The sequence below is a fragment of the Trachinotus anak genome, unplaced genomic scaffold, assembly GCF_046630095.1.
Source record: "Trachinotus anak isolate AG129_WGS33_773 ecotype Australia unplaced genomic scaffold, CSIRO_AGI_Tana_v1 ptg000005l, whole genome shotgun sequence".
Taxonomy (NCBI): domain Eukaryota; kingdom Metazoa; phylum Chordata; class Actinopteri; order Carangiformes; family Carangidae; genus Trachinotus; species Trachinotus anak.
The window spans coordinates 24,781,109-24,797,967 of record NW_027273856.1 but is presented as its reverse complement, the minus strand read 5'-3'; the positions used below and the strand labels follow the sequence as shown (position 1 = coordinate 24,797,967).

The 16,859-nt window shown below is 41.1% G+C and overlaps 2 protein-coding genes across 5 annotated transcripts in view; both read right to left on the bottom strand.

Moving 5' to 3' along the window:
- The window catches only part of nhsl1b (NHS-like 1b), a 102,930-nt gene extending 98,940 nt beyond the window's left edge, over positions 1-3,990 (bottom strand). For 3 of the 4 annotated variants that reach the window (XM_071479241.1, XM_071479244.1, XM_071479245.1), the window contains exon 1: positions 3,388-3,990. In XM_071479241.1, coding sequence (XP_071335342.1) covers positions 3,388-3,706 — 319 coding nt within the window. In that variant the 5' untranslated portion in view covers positions 3,707-3,990. The remainder of the gene's footprint in view (positions 1-3,387) is intronic. The other variant, XM_071479240.1, reaches the window with a different exon arrangement.
- A 1,891-nt stretch (positions 3,991-5,881) lies between these two features.
- acbd3 (acyl-Coenzyme A binding domain containing 3) lies at positions 5,882-14,682 on the bottom strand. Its single transcript, XM_071479237.1, has 8 exons — positions 14,392-14,682; positions 12,675-12,816; positions 12,096-12,236; positions 11,794-11,952; positions 10,872-11,046; positions 10,172-10,418; positions 9,414-9,701; positions 5,882-8,493 (listed from the first exon to the last, which is right to left on the bottom strand). The coding sequence occupies exons 1-8, from the start codon at positions 14,657-14,659 to the stop codon at positions 8,279-8,281; spliced, it is 1,635 nt and encodes a 544-aa protein (XP_071335338.1). The 5' UTR covers positions 14,660-14,682; the 3' UTR covers positions 5,882-8,278.
- Positions 14,683-16,859: the final 2,177 nt, after the last annotated feature.

Genomic DNA, 16,859 nt, shown 5'->3' with positions numbered 1-16,859 from the left:
ACAGGCAGCTACCATGTGTGTGTAGAGCAAAATGGACTGTGGACATTAGCAGGTCAGCTGGAAACTTGTCCATTCCAGACTGTTTTTTTTGTTTTTTTGCTGTGTGTGTGTGTGTGTGTGTGTGTGTGTGTGTGTGTGTGTGTGTGTGTGTGTGTGTGTGTGTGTGTGTGTGTGCGCGCGTGTGTCTATTTCAAAGCCCCACGGCAGCAGGTAGCTAGTGGCCATCAAGATATTTGACAGGGAGGCCCAAAGACTCTCCTTTCTCCAATTAACCTTCACTTGTTCGACCTACTTTCGACATCAAAATAGCGTACTCCCGATTCAACCCAGTGTTATATTTAGCAAAGAAGGCTCAGTGTTCAACATATAGTTAAAGCACACTTCACATTAAACTAAAAAGCTTAGCTGGTCTGGCATCTTAGGAGAGGCAAAACAAGTCTAGAGCTTAAACAATTAGTCATTTAATCTATTAGTTGACCAGTAGAAAATTGCTCATTGATCATAGTGATAATTACTGAATTTATTGTCATAATGTTTCAAGCAAAAATGCCAAACATTCTTAAGTTGCAGCTTCTCAAATGTTTAGATTTGTTGTTTTTCTGTATCCTCTGTGATAGTAACCTGAATATCTGAGTTCTGGGCTGTGTGATTGGATAAAACATGACATTTGAAGATGTAATCTTAGACACTGGGAAATTGTCATTTTGAAAATTTGTGATTTCCCACTTTTTTTCTGATTTAATAGACCAAACAACTGACCTATTAATAAAGGAAATGATTGGTAGAAATAATCAATAAAGAAAATAATGGTTAGTTGAAGTCCTAAAAAAACAGCCTAATATAGTCAGGATCCCAAATCTAAGAGAGTATGGAGATGTTGCACCATTTCACCTGTTTGGACACAATATCAAGGTCATACAGAGTTTATCCGAAAGCTATTTAACTTTAACATGAGTTACAATACTTGATGACATCTTTTTCTACGAGTTATATCTGTTTTTGAACAAGAACATTTGATTTATTTGGAAAATGTCCGCTGCAAATCCCAAAATCCTCTTCTCATATTCACAAACAGCATGTTGTTGCCATGGAAGCACCTGGGGACTGTACACACTGTCTCTTCTTGTTATTGCTCCCAGTGCCTGTGTCTGAATCAAACTGTTCTTTCAGAGTCCCATTGCTCCTAATGTCATTAATGCATCAGGGTGTGGCAGTAGCAATCCCATTAGCTAGCCATAGCTGAATGACCCTTTCTGGCCTGCAGCAGTAACCCATGCAAGCCGAACTAGACTTTGTTTAAACTCTTGACTCTGGTGTCAGGTGTTCCCCTCTGAGGGTGGAAAGAATGACCTGCGACCTTTGCCCCGTGACCTGTACTTCAGCACAAATAGATGAGCAGTGGCATGAGACAGTCAAAATACACATGGACAGGAAAATCCCATTTGCCTATCATTTCCTTGTTCAAACTGCTCCTGATTACTTTGAGTGCACAGGCAGACACGGTGAGACTACACACACATACTACGCCCTTCCCACAGTGTCAGTGCCCCAGCATATAGGGGCCCCGTCTTGTTGACCCTCACCAGTAATATGATCCATCTCAGAGGTGAGGTTAGGGAAGGAATTCTGACCCACAGTAGTTGAAGACAACAGTGTGGCCAGTCACAGTTAAATGTTTATCATGGATACTATGCGCTGATATAATTATGCAATACATTCTTTTGTAATAATAAATGGCTGCAGCTGTGAAATGCTATAATGAGTCCATGGATGCTTACTTTCATGAAGTCTTACGCATTGCAGATTAACTTTCATTCAAATATCCATTCAAAACAACTCCACCAGCTGTTCTATATCCTGACATATTCAAATCCAACACTCCCTTCCTGCACTAATGCTTTTTTTAAAACAGGAATTAGAGTCAAGCTAAAGTCTTGTAATGAATCTAAAGTCAGTGAACCTATACACACAGTGTTGGCCTTGGGGCTGTGAAGGAGCTGGCAAATGCAGATTGCTACGTAACACACCGCATTCCTGTCTACTCTCTCACACCTTGTCTTCAGCTGCTAGTTTCCACTGACTGACTGAGTGAATGGCTTAAATATAAAGAACCTTTGAAATAAAAAAGGAACTCCCAACCTCGCCCAGGAGTGTATCAAAACTTCAACAGGTACAGATAAAAAGGAGCAGTCAAGTCACGCCACACGAGAATACAGGGGATTAGTTAAATGTCTGGTAGCTGCATGCTAGTCGTGGGTACCTCCTTAAACACAGCTTGATGGACTATCATGTGTGTGTGTGTGTGTGCGTGGGTGTGTGTGTGTGTGTGTGTGTGTCCTCAATCCATTGCTCATCATACATCACATTTGCTTATGTCTGGGAGCTGTCTGCTCCGCTTATCATTCCCCTGCAACAAGTTTTGAATCTGTGTGTGTGTGTGTGTGTGTGTGTGTGTGTGTGTGTGTGTGTGTTTGTGCATGTGTTTGTGTGTGAGAGAGAGAGAGTGAGTCACAGTCACGCACGAGACAGGGTGAATAGATAGGAACAAGGACAGTAAAAAAGAAACAAAAGGCACATTAGTCAGAACTTCACCAATGTTCAGAGGAATCTGGGCTGGTCTTCTGAAATCCTACTTTGCAACATATTTCAGAGGCAAGTTAAATAACAAAGGAGCTATGCAGGGAATCAATAGGAAACACGATCCTTTAACTATATGTAACTGATATGTAAAGCTCTACTACAGGTCTATCTCCAAATCTTTATGTAGCTGGCATGGCCACTACAGTGTGAGTCATAGTCTGAGTTAATACATAACCCCTGTGTGTAAGACTTCAGGAGGTAGCTTTACAAGGGCAAGGAAAAAGAAATCTCAAAACAACAAAAGTCAGTACGAGCCACAAGAAAGGAAAGTGATTTTCCATTTATCTATGACAAACTTTGTTTACGTGCATCAAGCAGCAGGAAGAAACAGGGACAGGTTGTGAGGCCTGCTGTGATCTCTGAGTCCTGTGAAGACCTAAACACAGATGGTCAGTGCGTCGAGAGGAGATCCGTCATTTCTGACAGGACTCAAAGCCTCTATTAGCATAAAAAAAGCCATGTGTCCACTCCTCTTCAGTTCTTCCATTGGGCTGCATGTGACAGTCGCCTTGGACTTGACCAGCATCTATCCACACAAGTGACTACATTATTATAACAGAATAGTGAAGGTGCCAGGGAAAGACACACCTGCCAGATACAGACCTCTGCTTTGTAATCACAGTTCTCAGTGATCATCAGTCTATGATGTATACAGACCCTTTGATAAACAGCCTATAGATATTGCTCACACTGTAGTTTCAGCTCACCTCGCAGTCTACCAACAAGTCACCAACACTGTCAACTTACGGATTTGGATTTTCTTGGGATCAAACTTGCGAACTTCACCCTGCAGGATGTGCAGCCGCCCCTGTATCCTGCAGGATCTTCTGAACACCATCCCTGCCTCCACCTCGATGGCCAGAAAGATGTCGCTGGCATGTCGAGAGAGGTCGGAAAGTTGGTGAATTATGTTGGTCAGTGTGTGACAGCTGACCTCGTCCAAAGACGAGAATAAAATGGCTTTTCGCAGTTTGCGTCTCCCGGTTTCTTCCCCCTGCATCCAGACATCTTTCGCCGACAACCTACTCACACGCCGCGGCTCAATGCTCCTCTGATGAAAGGGCATGTTTTATTTAAAACCAATAACTCCGACGGGACCGTAAAGTGTTCACGCAAAAAAAAAAAACAAAAAAAAAAAAACCTCACAGGTTTAAAACAAATCCAAGGCGCACTGCCGTGCTATTGCTCGTAATATTTCTGAAGCAGTACAATCCTTCAATCCCGCCATATTTTTGTTTTTCAAAGCATGGGACTGCTGCTGTGACACTGGAGACGTTGTCTGCCTCCCAAAGTCTATTCAAATTCAAGCAGACGGAGTGCGGGCTGCAGAGAAAGGAGGAAAAAAAAAACACAAGGAAAAGTAGGAAAAAAGTGCAAATAAAAACCCGGAAAATACTACAACCACCTGTGGCCACTGGATCCGGAGCCAGAGATCGAGAGAAGAGTTACCTGCCTCCCCCCGGAGTCTGCGGAGCGGGCGGATGGAAAACCAGGACCGGAGTCTGCACCGGGTGTTACACCGCCAACAAACTGAGAAGCCAGAAGAAAACACAGTGAATCATTACGTCTTAAGATAAACATTTGCATAAATTGACCCTGTTTAAAAAGGAAAAAATACTTTATGAGAACATTTAATTCCCTTAATGCGGTTCAAAAGAAAGAGCTGGAGTACTTTAATAGGTTATCTGACAGGTTAGGGACAGTTAATGGACTTTGGATGGGTTTAATAAATCTTTTCACCTTAAAGAGCCTTGTAACGTCACAGTAAACAAAACACAAAAACAAATCAACTCATGACTGAACCCATAAAAGCAACACATGATACTAACAATTAGTTTATACTTTTTAGATACAGGTTTTTTTTTTTTTTTAAGTTTTTGAATAAACCATTAATCATAATGAAATGGGGAAATAAGGGCATTGCAATGACAAGTTCATGTAGTAATGTGGTTTCCCATAGCTAACCAAGAGTTACATTAAGTTACATTACAGTGTAGTTTGAGTTAGCCATGTAGCTAGGACAGTTAGGTAAAGGTTCAGTTATATTTGCAACGTAAATAATATATAATAATAATATAATAATAAAATTGTAATTATTTAGCAATTACCTGCGAAATTGCTAAAGTAATTGCTAAAATAAGCTAACCTTAGCTTAAAAAATGCAAATGAAACATAAGGGCCTTGGTGCACAGTCATTGCAGTGAGAACACGCTGGGAAACGCAGGGTATTTTGGTTGTTTGCTCATACCTTTCAAAATAACCCATGGACAACATGCTCTCTGAACACTTGTCTCTGATTTATCTCCTCCCTGTGTGTACAAAGCATGTTTGTCCAAAGCCTGTGTTCAGTCCCCCGCCCCACATTCCCACCGCCCCTTTCTTTAAATTCCAAAGAGCAAAACTCTCCTCATCAATAGCATACCATGTGCCCGGCTCAGTTTCAAAATATACAGGCCACAGGTTCAGGGGAGCCTTTGGACAGTCTGGATGACATTGTCCAGTTGGAAAAGGGTGTGTCTGCTGCAATGGATGTGCCCCCTGGTGTCTTCAAGTGAACACGGCAACTTCAAGGGGCCCCTGTGACATTAAATCCAGGCCAGTGTTCTCATAACTCAAATAAGTGAAAATCCTCAAATTCCTCCCCGGCTGGTATGTACTCTGTGTCAATACTTTAACGAGTTACTCAATACTAGAGCGTAAAAGGCTGATACAGCTGTTCCCTGCAGTGCTGACTGCTCTCCTCTGCTTCCCATGGAAAACATTGAAGGCGAGGTGCAGCCTCCTGTTACACATCAGTGACATCCGCGTTTTTGTCCTTCCCTCAGCACAAATATGTTTTGGGCAGGAAATCAGTTTGAGGATGACACAATCCCCACTGGTGGAAAAAAAAGGAACTAGCCTAATGGTGTTTTGTTGTTCAAAGGTCATTTTTCGTGTCCCAACATTGCCTTCCTTTTGTTTTCTTCTAGTTTTCTACTTAGAAAACGTTCAAAGGCGAGACAAAAACACAGGTGTGATCAATAGCATTACTTAAGGCTGCATTTCTGGCTTATTGGGACACAAATGGAACTGACTTGTTAGTTTAATTAGATACAAGTGTGAAAAACCTCAGTAATTGTCTTTATCTGTTTCACGGCAGTTAAGCTATGAAAGATGAAGGAACCCAAAGCCTTAAGACACAAAGCATTAAAATCTGATGGTAAGATATAAAAATAATACAAATGGAAAGGTAAGCAAACTGTCCAGTTCTAGAGATGAACATAAGTTTAATCAAGATTAAATATATGCCCAGAAAGATCTTGCAACTTTTAAGAGATCCAAACAAGTGAAAACAATAGAAAAAGATGAGCTTCTCTGTCTGTCATGTCAATAGAGTCTTACAGTTCTATACTTGCAATGAATTTTGGACTTTCATTCGGGGTAAAATGTATACATATATCTCATTCACCATATTTTACAGTGCATTGATTCTCAAAACCATAGCCTTCTTCCACATTTAAAAACCCTTACATAAACTCATTTTCTAGAATTATTTACATACAAGGCTTGAACAAGTCAACTCAAACCATTTGGTGAACAATAAGAAACTTAAGAAAAACAAACAACACAAGTCAGAAGATATGGGAACTTGCTTGAACTTCATGGCTTGGTTGAGCCATAGGTAGTGACATCTTGTTACACAAATCACTGAATGGACAGGAGGCATTAGCAGCCTCTAATTAAATAATATGACAAATTGAAACTCAGCAAGGACATTGGAGGAGTACTCAACTTGCAAGATATTCCAACTGGTCTTTAAAGTTTGGTTGCACACAGACATAAAAAGGTACAAATACAGCTCTAATAAGTGTGATAAAGTGAAATCAAATATCTCCGACGCCCTCTGAAGACGCTCCCCATTCAACAACCATCATTCAGATTCAGACAGGATACAGTTGATACAGCACTGCTTATAATGCACCTGGGTGGTAGGTACACAAAACATCCATATTCAATGTGAAACTGAACAGAATGAATCTAAATTATGGCAACAACATGAAAAAAAAAAACTGTTGAATACATTTAGATGTCACAACTGAGTTAGTAAGCAACCAACTCACCATAGACACATGTATAAGTCTATCTCAGTTTATTCAGGATTCACAATGTTTGAGGTGACAAGTTGAGTTGATTCATACCGGGAAGAAAAAACAGCGGCACTGTTATGTTTTTTTTTTTTTTGTTGTTTTTTTGAGCGCTGCGGAGATGTAACAGTGTCACGACCTCCAAAACATGGACATTTTATTGTTAGATGTTACTTGTGTGTCAGGACTGAGAACAGCAACTCCAAACACACAGAATGATAAACACAAAAATATTAATATAACATCTGTCCTAATACTATGTCCTTTTTCTTGATTCTTTCATAAAGAATTAATGAGCAAAGGACAATTGACAATTTAATGTAATATTCATGTTGTGTAACCATACAGACAGGGACTGTCGAGAAGCACTGATGCAACTGAACAAACTGAAACAGCATCACACAGAAAAAAATATTTGTAGGATGAAGGGAGAACAAATATTTATTAAGTAATTTGTTTTTAACCTCTAATTCAGTATCACACACTGAGATGCTTGAGTTTACAAGGCCAGAGGGCCCACAGCCATACTTTACAATGTGCATGTTATTTTGTACTTTCTCACTTAACACCCATGGCTTCATTTGGAGTTTACCCTAAGCCATGTCATGATTTCTTGCCTGTCCTTCATAGATTTTGCCTGTAAACTAAACTAAAACACCTCTTCCTAGTACACCACGTTAATCAGATTTTATCAAGAAATAAAGATGAAAACAGACTGTTTCTGCACTGGAATAAGCCAAAAAAGAGAACTGCTTCCACTAAACATCCTCTCAGATCTTCATATATGCATGGTAGCTTGGGAAGAGAATGATGAACTACTGTTTTACAACAAAAAGGATGATTAAGTTTGTGTACACTGGTGTTTTAATGAATGAGTGAGACTTGGCAAAGACCAAAAGACCAACTATATCTTTGTTTTGTGGAACAAAGGTATAGTGTTATGACGTACATTGTCTGTGTTCTCGTGGGATAAACAACCACTTTTACCACCAAACAGGAAACATTTGGCTGACAGAGCGCTGGAGTTGCTTGGTTTCCGTTCATGGCTATGAAAGCATCACTCAGGGCAGAAGCAGCCACAAGGCCACGTTGGACAGTGTTGGGCTGGAGCGGTGACAGAAGACGAGCCCGGGGTGAAAAGTGGTCAACTACATGAGAGCGAAGTCCTACAGCTTGGTCTATGTGAGCGCAGCAAGGACAGGTGGTGAATATACAACAGGAATACACACTCCTCTTCCAAGGGCTCGATGACAGGATCTAGCATGGGTGTATCTTGGGACACGCATACACATACAGTACATACATATTAGTCAAACCTCCAGACTAGGGCTCCAGATGTGTCTCTTTGTCACCCTCTGGTGGTTTTGTCCAGAATACATCTGGTATCATGTTCTCCTTCGCACATACACACACATACAGGCTGCCATCGCACAAATCTCCACCTACACACACACACAGACACACATATATATCAACACACACACTCCTTGGCTCCCCCGTGTCTGTAGTCAGGCTTATCTGGTGTAGTAGACTCTGTAGTAAACACTCTTGGAGCGCCAGAGTGAATAGGAGTTGTCAAACTTGAGCAGGTAGACTCCGCGGCCAGGGTACTGGTGGCTGCCAGCGTACACCTCCTCATGACAGTCCCGCCGGTACACCGGCACAATCTCATCCACCTGGGGCTTCCCCGCCTCCTTCTTTGCCTTCTCCTCCTCAGTGGGAGGATCACCTTTAGGCACAACAACAATGGATCAGGCCGGGGAAGAAAACAGGACAGACACTTGACAAAAGATTATCAACAGAATTATCAGAAGAATTATTTACTTTGAGCAAACAAAAATTAATTCTGTGCTCAATTTTTCTTTGCTTAAAATTTCCCAATGCATAATCAGAATTTAGGCACAAATGTAGCACAATATTATACAGCCTAACCATGGGTATGGCTTGAAAACCCCTTCAGCTATCAGTGTGTCTTACATGTGGGACAAAATTTTACTACCAAATGGTTATAATTACCGCAAATGTGAAAAGACCTCTCATGTAAAACACACACCGTAACAGTGGAGCAAAAATAAATGCAAAACTGCTACACTAGCAGACTTTTAGAGGTGAAGTTCAGACAGACTGACATATCTGCCAAAGGCTAATGTGTGCAGTAACCAATAAATCCAAACTAACTCTGCTGCACAATACTGCCTTATATCTTATCAACATATTACCAGAATTAATTTCTATTCACACCACTGCTCTGGAGTCCAACCTACAGGACTTCCTCTGTCCCTGGGAGAAACCAGTGGATGTTTAACTATGGCGTCGGCATGAGATAAGAATAAAATATTTTCTATAAACCTGGTTAGTTATTAATCTCTCTGCAAGTCCATAAGTGAGAGAAAATAAAGTCATAAAACACACATTATTCAAAGCAACTGGTTTGTATGGAATAGTAACCATGACACCCTGACTTGACATGTCATTAAATAGCAGAGTATGTGGTCTGTATCCGTGTTGTATATTTTTTGTTTAATCATAATCATGAACACATTATTGATGGACAGCCAACTCAGGTGCGTCATTGCTGCCACACCTGAGAACATTTGGATGAGACACAATGCAGGCTTATTTGACCCATACTTCCCACCCACACCTCACCTTCATCATCCTCATCGTCATCACTGGATTCTGACACGTGCACACTGACTGAAGCATTGGCGGCATCCGTCCACTCGAAGAAGACCCCAAAGCCGATGTCATAATAGTCCGTGGCAAACTCCCAGAACAGGTAGGAGCCCTCCTCGTGAGTGGGTACACGCACTGTCACCACCTCGCCGCGTCCCACTGTGATCACACTGTCTGCGTCCTGCCGGATTTTCTCCTTGAAGTCCTTGATCTGTGGCCGTGTCCACATGGAGGGAGCAGCTATGACCGGTGGGGACTCAGCTGTGATCAAGGGACAAGAGACTTTTTACAATCAACTTTTTTATAAGTTGTCCATCTATGTTTCCATCCATCATTCAAATTTCATTTTGAGAGTGGTTAATTTGAATCAGGATGTACGGTCAGGAATAAAAATAACATCTTGTTCATTTCAGGTGTGTGCATTTACTCCTTTGTAAGCAAAATGGTTTGCTGGATGATACCTAAACCAGCAGGCTATCATGTATCACTTGTTCTAGCTCTTCTCTCTCCTTCCCTCCAGGTCACATTAACAAGGACACAGCAAATAAGAATCAGGTTTCAAGTTCAGTATAAAGCTTTGTCGTTTGACAGAGAGAGTTCCCCCTCTGCCCTCTAGTTATTAGCTGCACAACAAGGGAAAAAATGTAGATTCTTTCCAGATAAAGTCAACTCCACTAAGTATGTTTGTTGTTGTTTTTCTATGCATAAAAACACAGCTACAGCCCACCAACCTAATAAAGGTCCATTCTCTGAGACCTCCTCTGCCGGCTCAGGCTCTGGCTCCCGGTCCATGCTCTCCGAGTAGGAGTCTGACTGGCCTCCATTGACTGTAGGGGCTTCTTCGCCAGCAGGTGGTGAAGCTGCACACAATGGTCCTGCTGCTGAGGCGGGGACAGGTTCACCACTATTGAAGTTGCTAGATTCCAGCGTCCCCTGCACCATTGAGTCAGCCTGCTGCTGCTGCTTCTGTAAGGCCGCCTGGGACGAGAGGCACACAGCACTGAGTCAAGACGCTGAAAACCAAACTAGGGACATGAGCTGAAAATGTTAGGTTTCTAAAGTGCTGTTAGAAGAAGCATGGACATTGCACCATTATGGCCGAAATTATTATCCTATTCCCCTTACTAGAGGAGATTAACTTCTGCATGCCAGAAGCTTCGGTGTGTGAGTAGATTTAGTCCTTAATTTCTAAACAATTATATATGCCTGTTTTGTTTTGTTTTTTTTGTCTTAGTCTACGTATTTTTTATTTTGTTAGTGTTACCAGGCTAATGTTAACTTTACACAAGTACATTTCTTAAATGTAAACATCTCAAAATGCTTCCTGAGTAAGTTATTCTATTTTCCAATAACTTTTCATAGGCATATGATGTTTCACCTGCAACTGTTAATCAAAGAAAGTCTGTCCGTCTGTCAGTAAACACATCCTACCTGTTGCTGGGCCAGCTGGACCTGGTAGAGCTGCTGCATGTACTGCTGGTAGTGCTGCTCCTGGAGCTGACGGATGAGGCCCAGCTGTTGCTCTGGGCTGTTGGGGTACTGCTGGGCAGCATACTGTTGGAACTGCACCGCTGTCTGGGCATTTAGTGCTGCCATTATCTGTTGTCTATGTAAAATTACAGAGCAGTTATGTTAGTGAGGATGGAATTACAAGAAGTAGTGTGGAGACAATAGCTGCGTTTTCAACTATGGCCAACTACAACTGACACGATGGTCAATGTGAAATGCAGTTCACTGCAGGGGTGGAATATAAAAAGACTCCAGTAAAAGTCGGACACATTCTACTTCCTGTAGCATCAGTGAGATCACATCAATGGTTGTTCTTGCAGCGTGCATTGCTGTTCTGTGGTTCTTCATTTAAAAATATGCAAAAAAAAAAAATATATATACACATGTTGGTGCAGCCAGAGGAGACCAACTGCAGCACCTGAGTCAGAAAACTGCAGCTACTTTGCTCCAGCAAATTTTAATTTCATGTGACAATATGACAAAATTTCTAACCAGCATGCAGTGCTTTAAATCTAGCATGCATTAAGTTAAGTCAGCGCTGCACAGAACCGCATTAAGTCAAACGCACCAATAGGTTTTAACCTAGACAGAAGAGAAGAGGTGTAGTGAATAGGGAGTTTGTCCTCTTTGCACCAGGTTTCAGCAAAGAGCTGACCCTGCTGAAGTGCCCTTCTTGACAGTGAATCTCTAACAACTCAAGTGCTGAAAAGACAAAACTCCTGTAGATATCAGTGTCAGGGGAGTGTGATGATCATGCTGAAGTCAATTCGATATATTTCAAGACCTCACACATAAAGCAAACACACACACACACACACACACACAGCAACACAGACACACATACTTCTGCTGCTCAACCCGTAGCCTCTCCTCCTCTGCCTGTCTTCTTTCCTCTTCCTCTCTCCTCAACCTTTCCTCCTCCTCAAGCCTCCTTCTCTCTTCCTCCTGTCTTTGTCGCTCCCTCTCCTCCTCTTCCTGCCTCTGACGCTCCTCCTCCTCTTTCCTGAGGAAGAGCAAAGGCATGGAGGATATTATCAATGATGGAAAAGTATTTAGCTGCATATAGGACAAACTGAACCCAAGTCTGTATTTAGACACTGCAGCAAAGGGATCTCCCTCATGGGAACTTGCAGCTGGACACCTTACCTTTTCCTCTCCTGCTCCTCTCTTTCTATCTTGTGTGAGGTGACGTAGGGAGCAAAGAGGTTACAGCACTTGTTAAGCAGCTTGACAAACTCCACCATGGCCTCCTCCTTCTCCATGTTGCCCAGGGAGGCCCACTCTTTCCTGTACACAGGGTGAAATGGAGGTAAAGATAGACATTTGGCAGCTGGGGAAATTGGGCTCAGCAATTAAGTTATGATTTGACTTTGTTTTAGATTACATTATGTTTTACAAAAACAACAAGGGAAATGTATATCTATAGAACATAACAGAAAATCAATAAGAGCTAAATTTTCAATTAAAAAAAATAATTATTTCAAAGTAAACACAAAATTTGTAAAATGATTGAAACTTAAGTGCACTGTAATAAAACAGCCACCACATTTTTAATTCATAAAGATATAAGCACCTATCAAGAGTTAAATGGACAGTATAAACAGTTTAGTGAATGGAAAGATGTGTGTGTGCGTTTCCTGAAACACATCTTAATTGCTGGAATGTCTACTATAGTTCAAAGGTCACATGCACAGACATGCACACACAAATGTCTACTGGGGTTACCTGCGGTCGTTGCCTAGGACATCAAAGAAGCCGACCTCCGGTGAAGCATCAGGATTATAAGGGCCCAGTAACACCTGTTTGTGCAGAGCCACCAGTCGAAGCTTCTCCTCATAGGTTGGGTGGAAAGCTTTGCCATCTTTATCTGAGAGCAGCAATGTGGAAGTAATAAGTTTGTGTTTATTTGGGGTTTTTTTTTTTATGTCCTGCTGCAACAAGTACTTGTTAATACTACGATACACCTTTGTGCAACCTGGTAGCAGCATCAACAGTAGCATCAGTAGTAGCATACAGGCTATCATATTACTGTAATTGCACTGTTGACTGTGCTCTTTATCCTTCTCCCAAAAAAAAAAAAGGGCACTTTCTATTGCTTAGATTTGTGAAAACAATCACCTGTCGAGATCACGCTGCAATCTTTGTTAAAGCAAAGGTGAGGCAATAAGAAGATTTATGTGTACAAGTTAAGCAATCAGACCTAACCCTAACTGACTAAAAAACACAAAGCAGAGATTACTATCACATGGTGACAACCTAGTCCCAACCTGTTTGCACAGTCATCACAAGTATACTGCTCTATTAAAAATACTACAAAAGCCAAGGATTCCAAAGGGCTTACATGTGTTCAGGATATTTGCAAGGTAATTATTGACTTGACCTTGTCTTAAATCACTGTATAATGATTTGATCAATTGAAAGGGTGATGGCTAGATGTGAAAGACTGGCACAGTTTGGATACACTGTCCTGGATTAACTTGATATTTTTTGACGAACTCAAATGAGGCTTTCATCTTCAAACTTAAAAGATGTTATTTTGCAACATCTTCCTCGCTGTCTTTTGGTTGCAGAATGACAATGTGTAAGCGATGACATTGATATTGATGATTTCTTAAGGGTGATGCCAATAACTCTAACTGTCCAGTTAAAATGGCCTTTTAGTTTGAATGCATCCAGAGCACAAATACAAGTAATTCAGAGGCACTCTGTTAATCAATTTGTTTTGTTGTGTTTCTTGTTTAAGTGGCAGCTGCATGGGAGTGGTACACATGTGAGGAGGCAATGGAACAGGCTACTGGTCATACAACACAATGAGCGCTGAAAACGTAATTTAAAGCAGCATGTTTAACTGGTTTTAAAGACGTCGGGCCGAGACTGTGAACCTGTTTTATCCACAGAACTAAATCCCTTCAGCACAGGAGGAACCCGTCAGGGTCTAATTCAGAAGTGAAAGATCTGTGTAAGTAACTGACCAGCAGGCTCCATTCGTGCGGAGCAGGGCGTGTTTTAACGTCTCCAACAAACTGTAATTAGCCGCCATTCATTTTGGGTTGGTTAGCGTCTTGCATTACTACTTTCGCATCAGCTAGCTCATGGACCAGTCGTATGACAAGTCGGGTTACTCTGCCGAAGCCCCCAAGAAGTGCAGAGGGGAGACAGCATCGGGCAAACAGCTAATTCTCAGGCCACACACAGATACGGGAGTGCCTTGTTTATTTTACCCTTTAACAGTCAGCTAACAGCTCGTTAGCCACTCGTTAGCTATGTAGCTAATGTAACGTTGCGGCTGACAGCAGCAGTCCCGTCGGTGACAGCTAGCAGCTAACGTTAGCAACCTGCTAACCTCAGCCAGCGAGTGGTTCGTCCGACAATTTAACGGTCGGTTCCGATGAGAAACGTTTTTCTGCATCAGAGCTGCGGGATTATAACAAATACAAAGTACCTTTGAAAAATTTAAGTGCCATTCCGTAGAGCTCTTGCAGAGGAAAGCCCCATTTCCTCTCTATCGCAGATTTGGCAGTCTCTCCATCTTCGCCCTCAGCGGCTCCCGGCGTATCGGTCTCAGGTTCTGCGGGTTTGGGGTCCGGTTCTTCGACCTGGCCCTGCTCGCCCTCCGGGTCGGGACTAAGGGTGAGGCCATCGATGGAAACTTCGAGCCGGCTGGAAGTAGCACTGTCGAGGTCGCCGCTCTGAACCTCTGTCGCCATCATGTAGACTGTCAGCTGAAGCAGCCACGTACCTACTTCCGTTTAGACTTGGCGGAAGTTCCGGGAGATCGATGTAAATAATGACGATGCTCTAACCGATTAGTGAAATATTTACATACTTTTTTCTTTTTTTTTTTTTTTTACTTAGGACTGTTGAAAACGGAATCTTTTATCACATTTTGTTTTATTTTGAGAACAACATGGTAGATGCAACAATGTTATTTGTACTTAAGTGGTTTATTTTCCCCGGGAAATAACATTTCTCATTTTTGTGATAAAATATTGTTTTACTCTATATGCAAAAGTAATAGTAATCATTTTGATATGGTTGTTATGAAAGACCCCTGACCGCCGTCATTTACATGTCATATCTTCACTTTTTGACTTTCTATGCTCTTTTGACTGCTGAATACTTTACATTCATTTGTCTTGTAACACAAAACATAATAAAACATGTAATGATTAAAAAGTTCAATCTATTCTTAAGATTTTGTAATAATAATAATAATTATTATTATTACAATATTTACATACAAAATATATTTTTGCTTTAAAACCCATCTTGGCTACTGTTTAGCCTCTCAGTGGAGTGGATGGTAATGGCTGTATGTCTGTTTATTTCTACTTGTAAATATGAATTATAATCTGATGGATATTCAAGAGTTTAAAAGACATGTTAGCAATCTATCAGCTGACAGTCACTTTCACATAAACACAATAAATAAGAATCCAATAAATGTAGTCATTAAAAAATTGTGACCAAGATATTTTACAGATGAAAAATAAACCTGTCAGTGCTTTCTGGTGGAAAAACTATGTAAATGAAAGATGTTTTTCAAAATTACCTCAAACTTATCTTTGGCATTTCTGTGCTGACGTTTCTTGCTACACTGACGCCTGTTTATCTGACAAAAGCCAACACTGACTTGATGTATCAGCCTGGACAATTCATCAGTCCAGCACTAATATGAAAACACTTTATTGCAGAAGCATTCACAACGATCATCAAACTCAACTACTGCTTGTGATAATATTTGTGTGACTTTACATTGGGCGCATGTTTCTATTAGGAAACAATAAATGTACTATAGCTTCCTTAAAGCATCCCACAAACACACAAAGACGGAACTCATAACAATGACACATAAGACTGCTGACATTTTAACATAGCCCTGCAAACTTGTGAGGATAATTTACCTGTCTGTCTGCAGGTTAAATGTATAGTGGTCAGGTTAAATGGTGGTCAGTCTTTAAAGGTGTGAATATGCTTTTGTTTGCGTCTACAGAGGCAGCTGCCTACTGGAAATGGCCAGTAGAAGTCCCAAAGTGTTTTTACTGTTTGATGTTTAAAAGTGCAGTCTGTTGACTGCAATATATCAGCACTGATCAACTTAGAGCTGGGTTTCTTTTAATCTAATGAAAATGTCAGATCTCCACCACAGGCTGCCAAACTGAAAATTATGAGCACATACAAACAATAAAAGAAAAAGCGCATAACCACCTCCCTGCACTTGAAATGCTGAATTCATATTTTTCATTAACCATGTATGAGGTGCTTTGTGGCTGCAGATAAGGAGCATACTGTGTATTTCATGATCTACTGGGAGCTCTCGCAAAATCTGTCACTGACCATTACAAAAGATTAGGAACTTCAACAGCCTGATTTTAGCATAGCAATCTGGTCTGTGCACACAGGCAATACCCAATTAGGGTCCTCAGACAAAGCAACTTGTGAACTGTGAATGCCTTTACCAACAGTCACATCCTACCTGAACGACCATGTATGTGTCAAAGTGCAGAGATCGAGAAGTGCTGCTGTAGATGTGAAATGACACAATAGCCATCCAGTAATTTTCTCACAGAGATCAAGAGGAAAATGACCAGAGAAAACCTTTGTTGTTTTGTGCTACAGGTCTGACTAAATGCTGACTAAGACTCATTTCACCAAAAGTAAAGTATGCTCCTCAATGACTTAATCCAGTACAAACTGTATCCAATGAATCCAATGAATTAGGATGCTGTAAAGAGTCTGGCAATCATTTGTTTTCAGTTTACATTGCAATAATCATGTCAACCCACACCCAAAGTAATTAAATACCAGGCACAAAATGTAACATGTTTAACATGTTATGACACAAGTATGTACAAAAATCACTCAATCACTCAAATGAATCATTTTAGAATATTATTAAGAGTCTGTGAC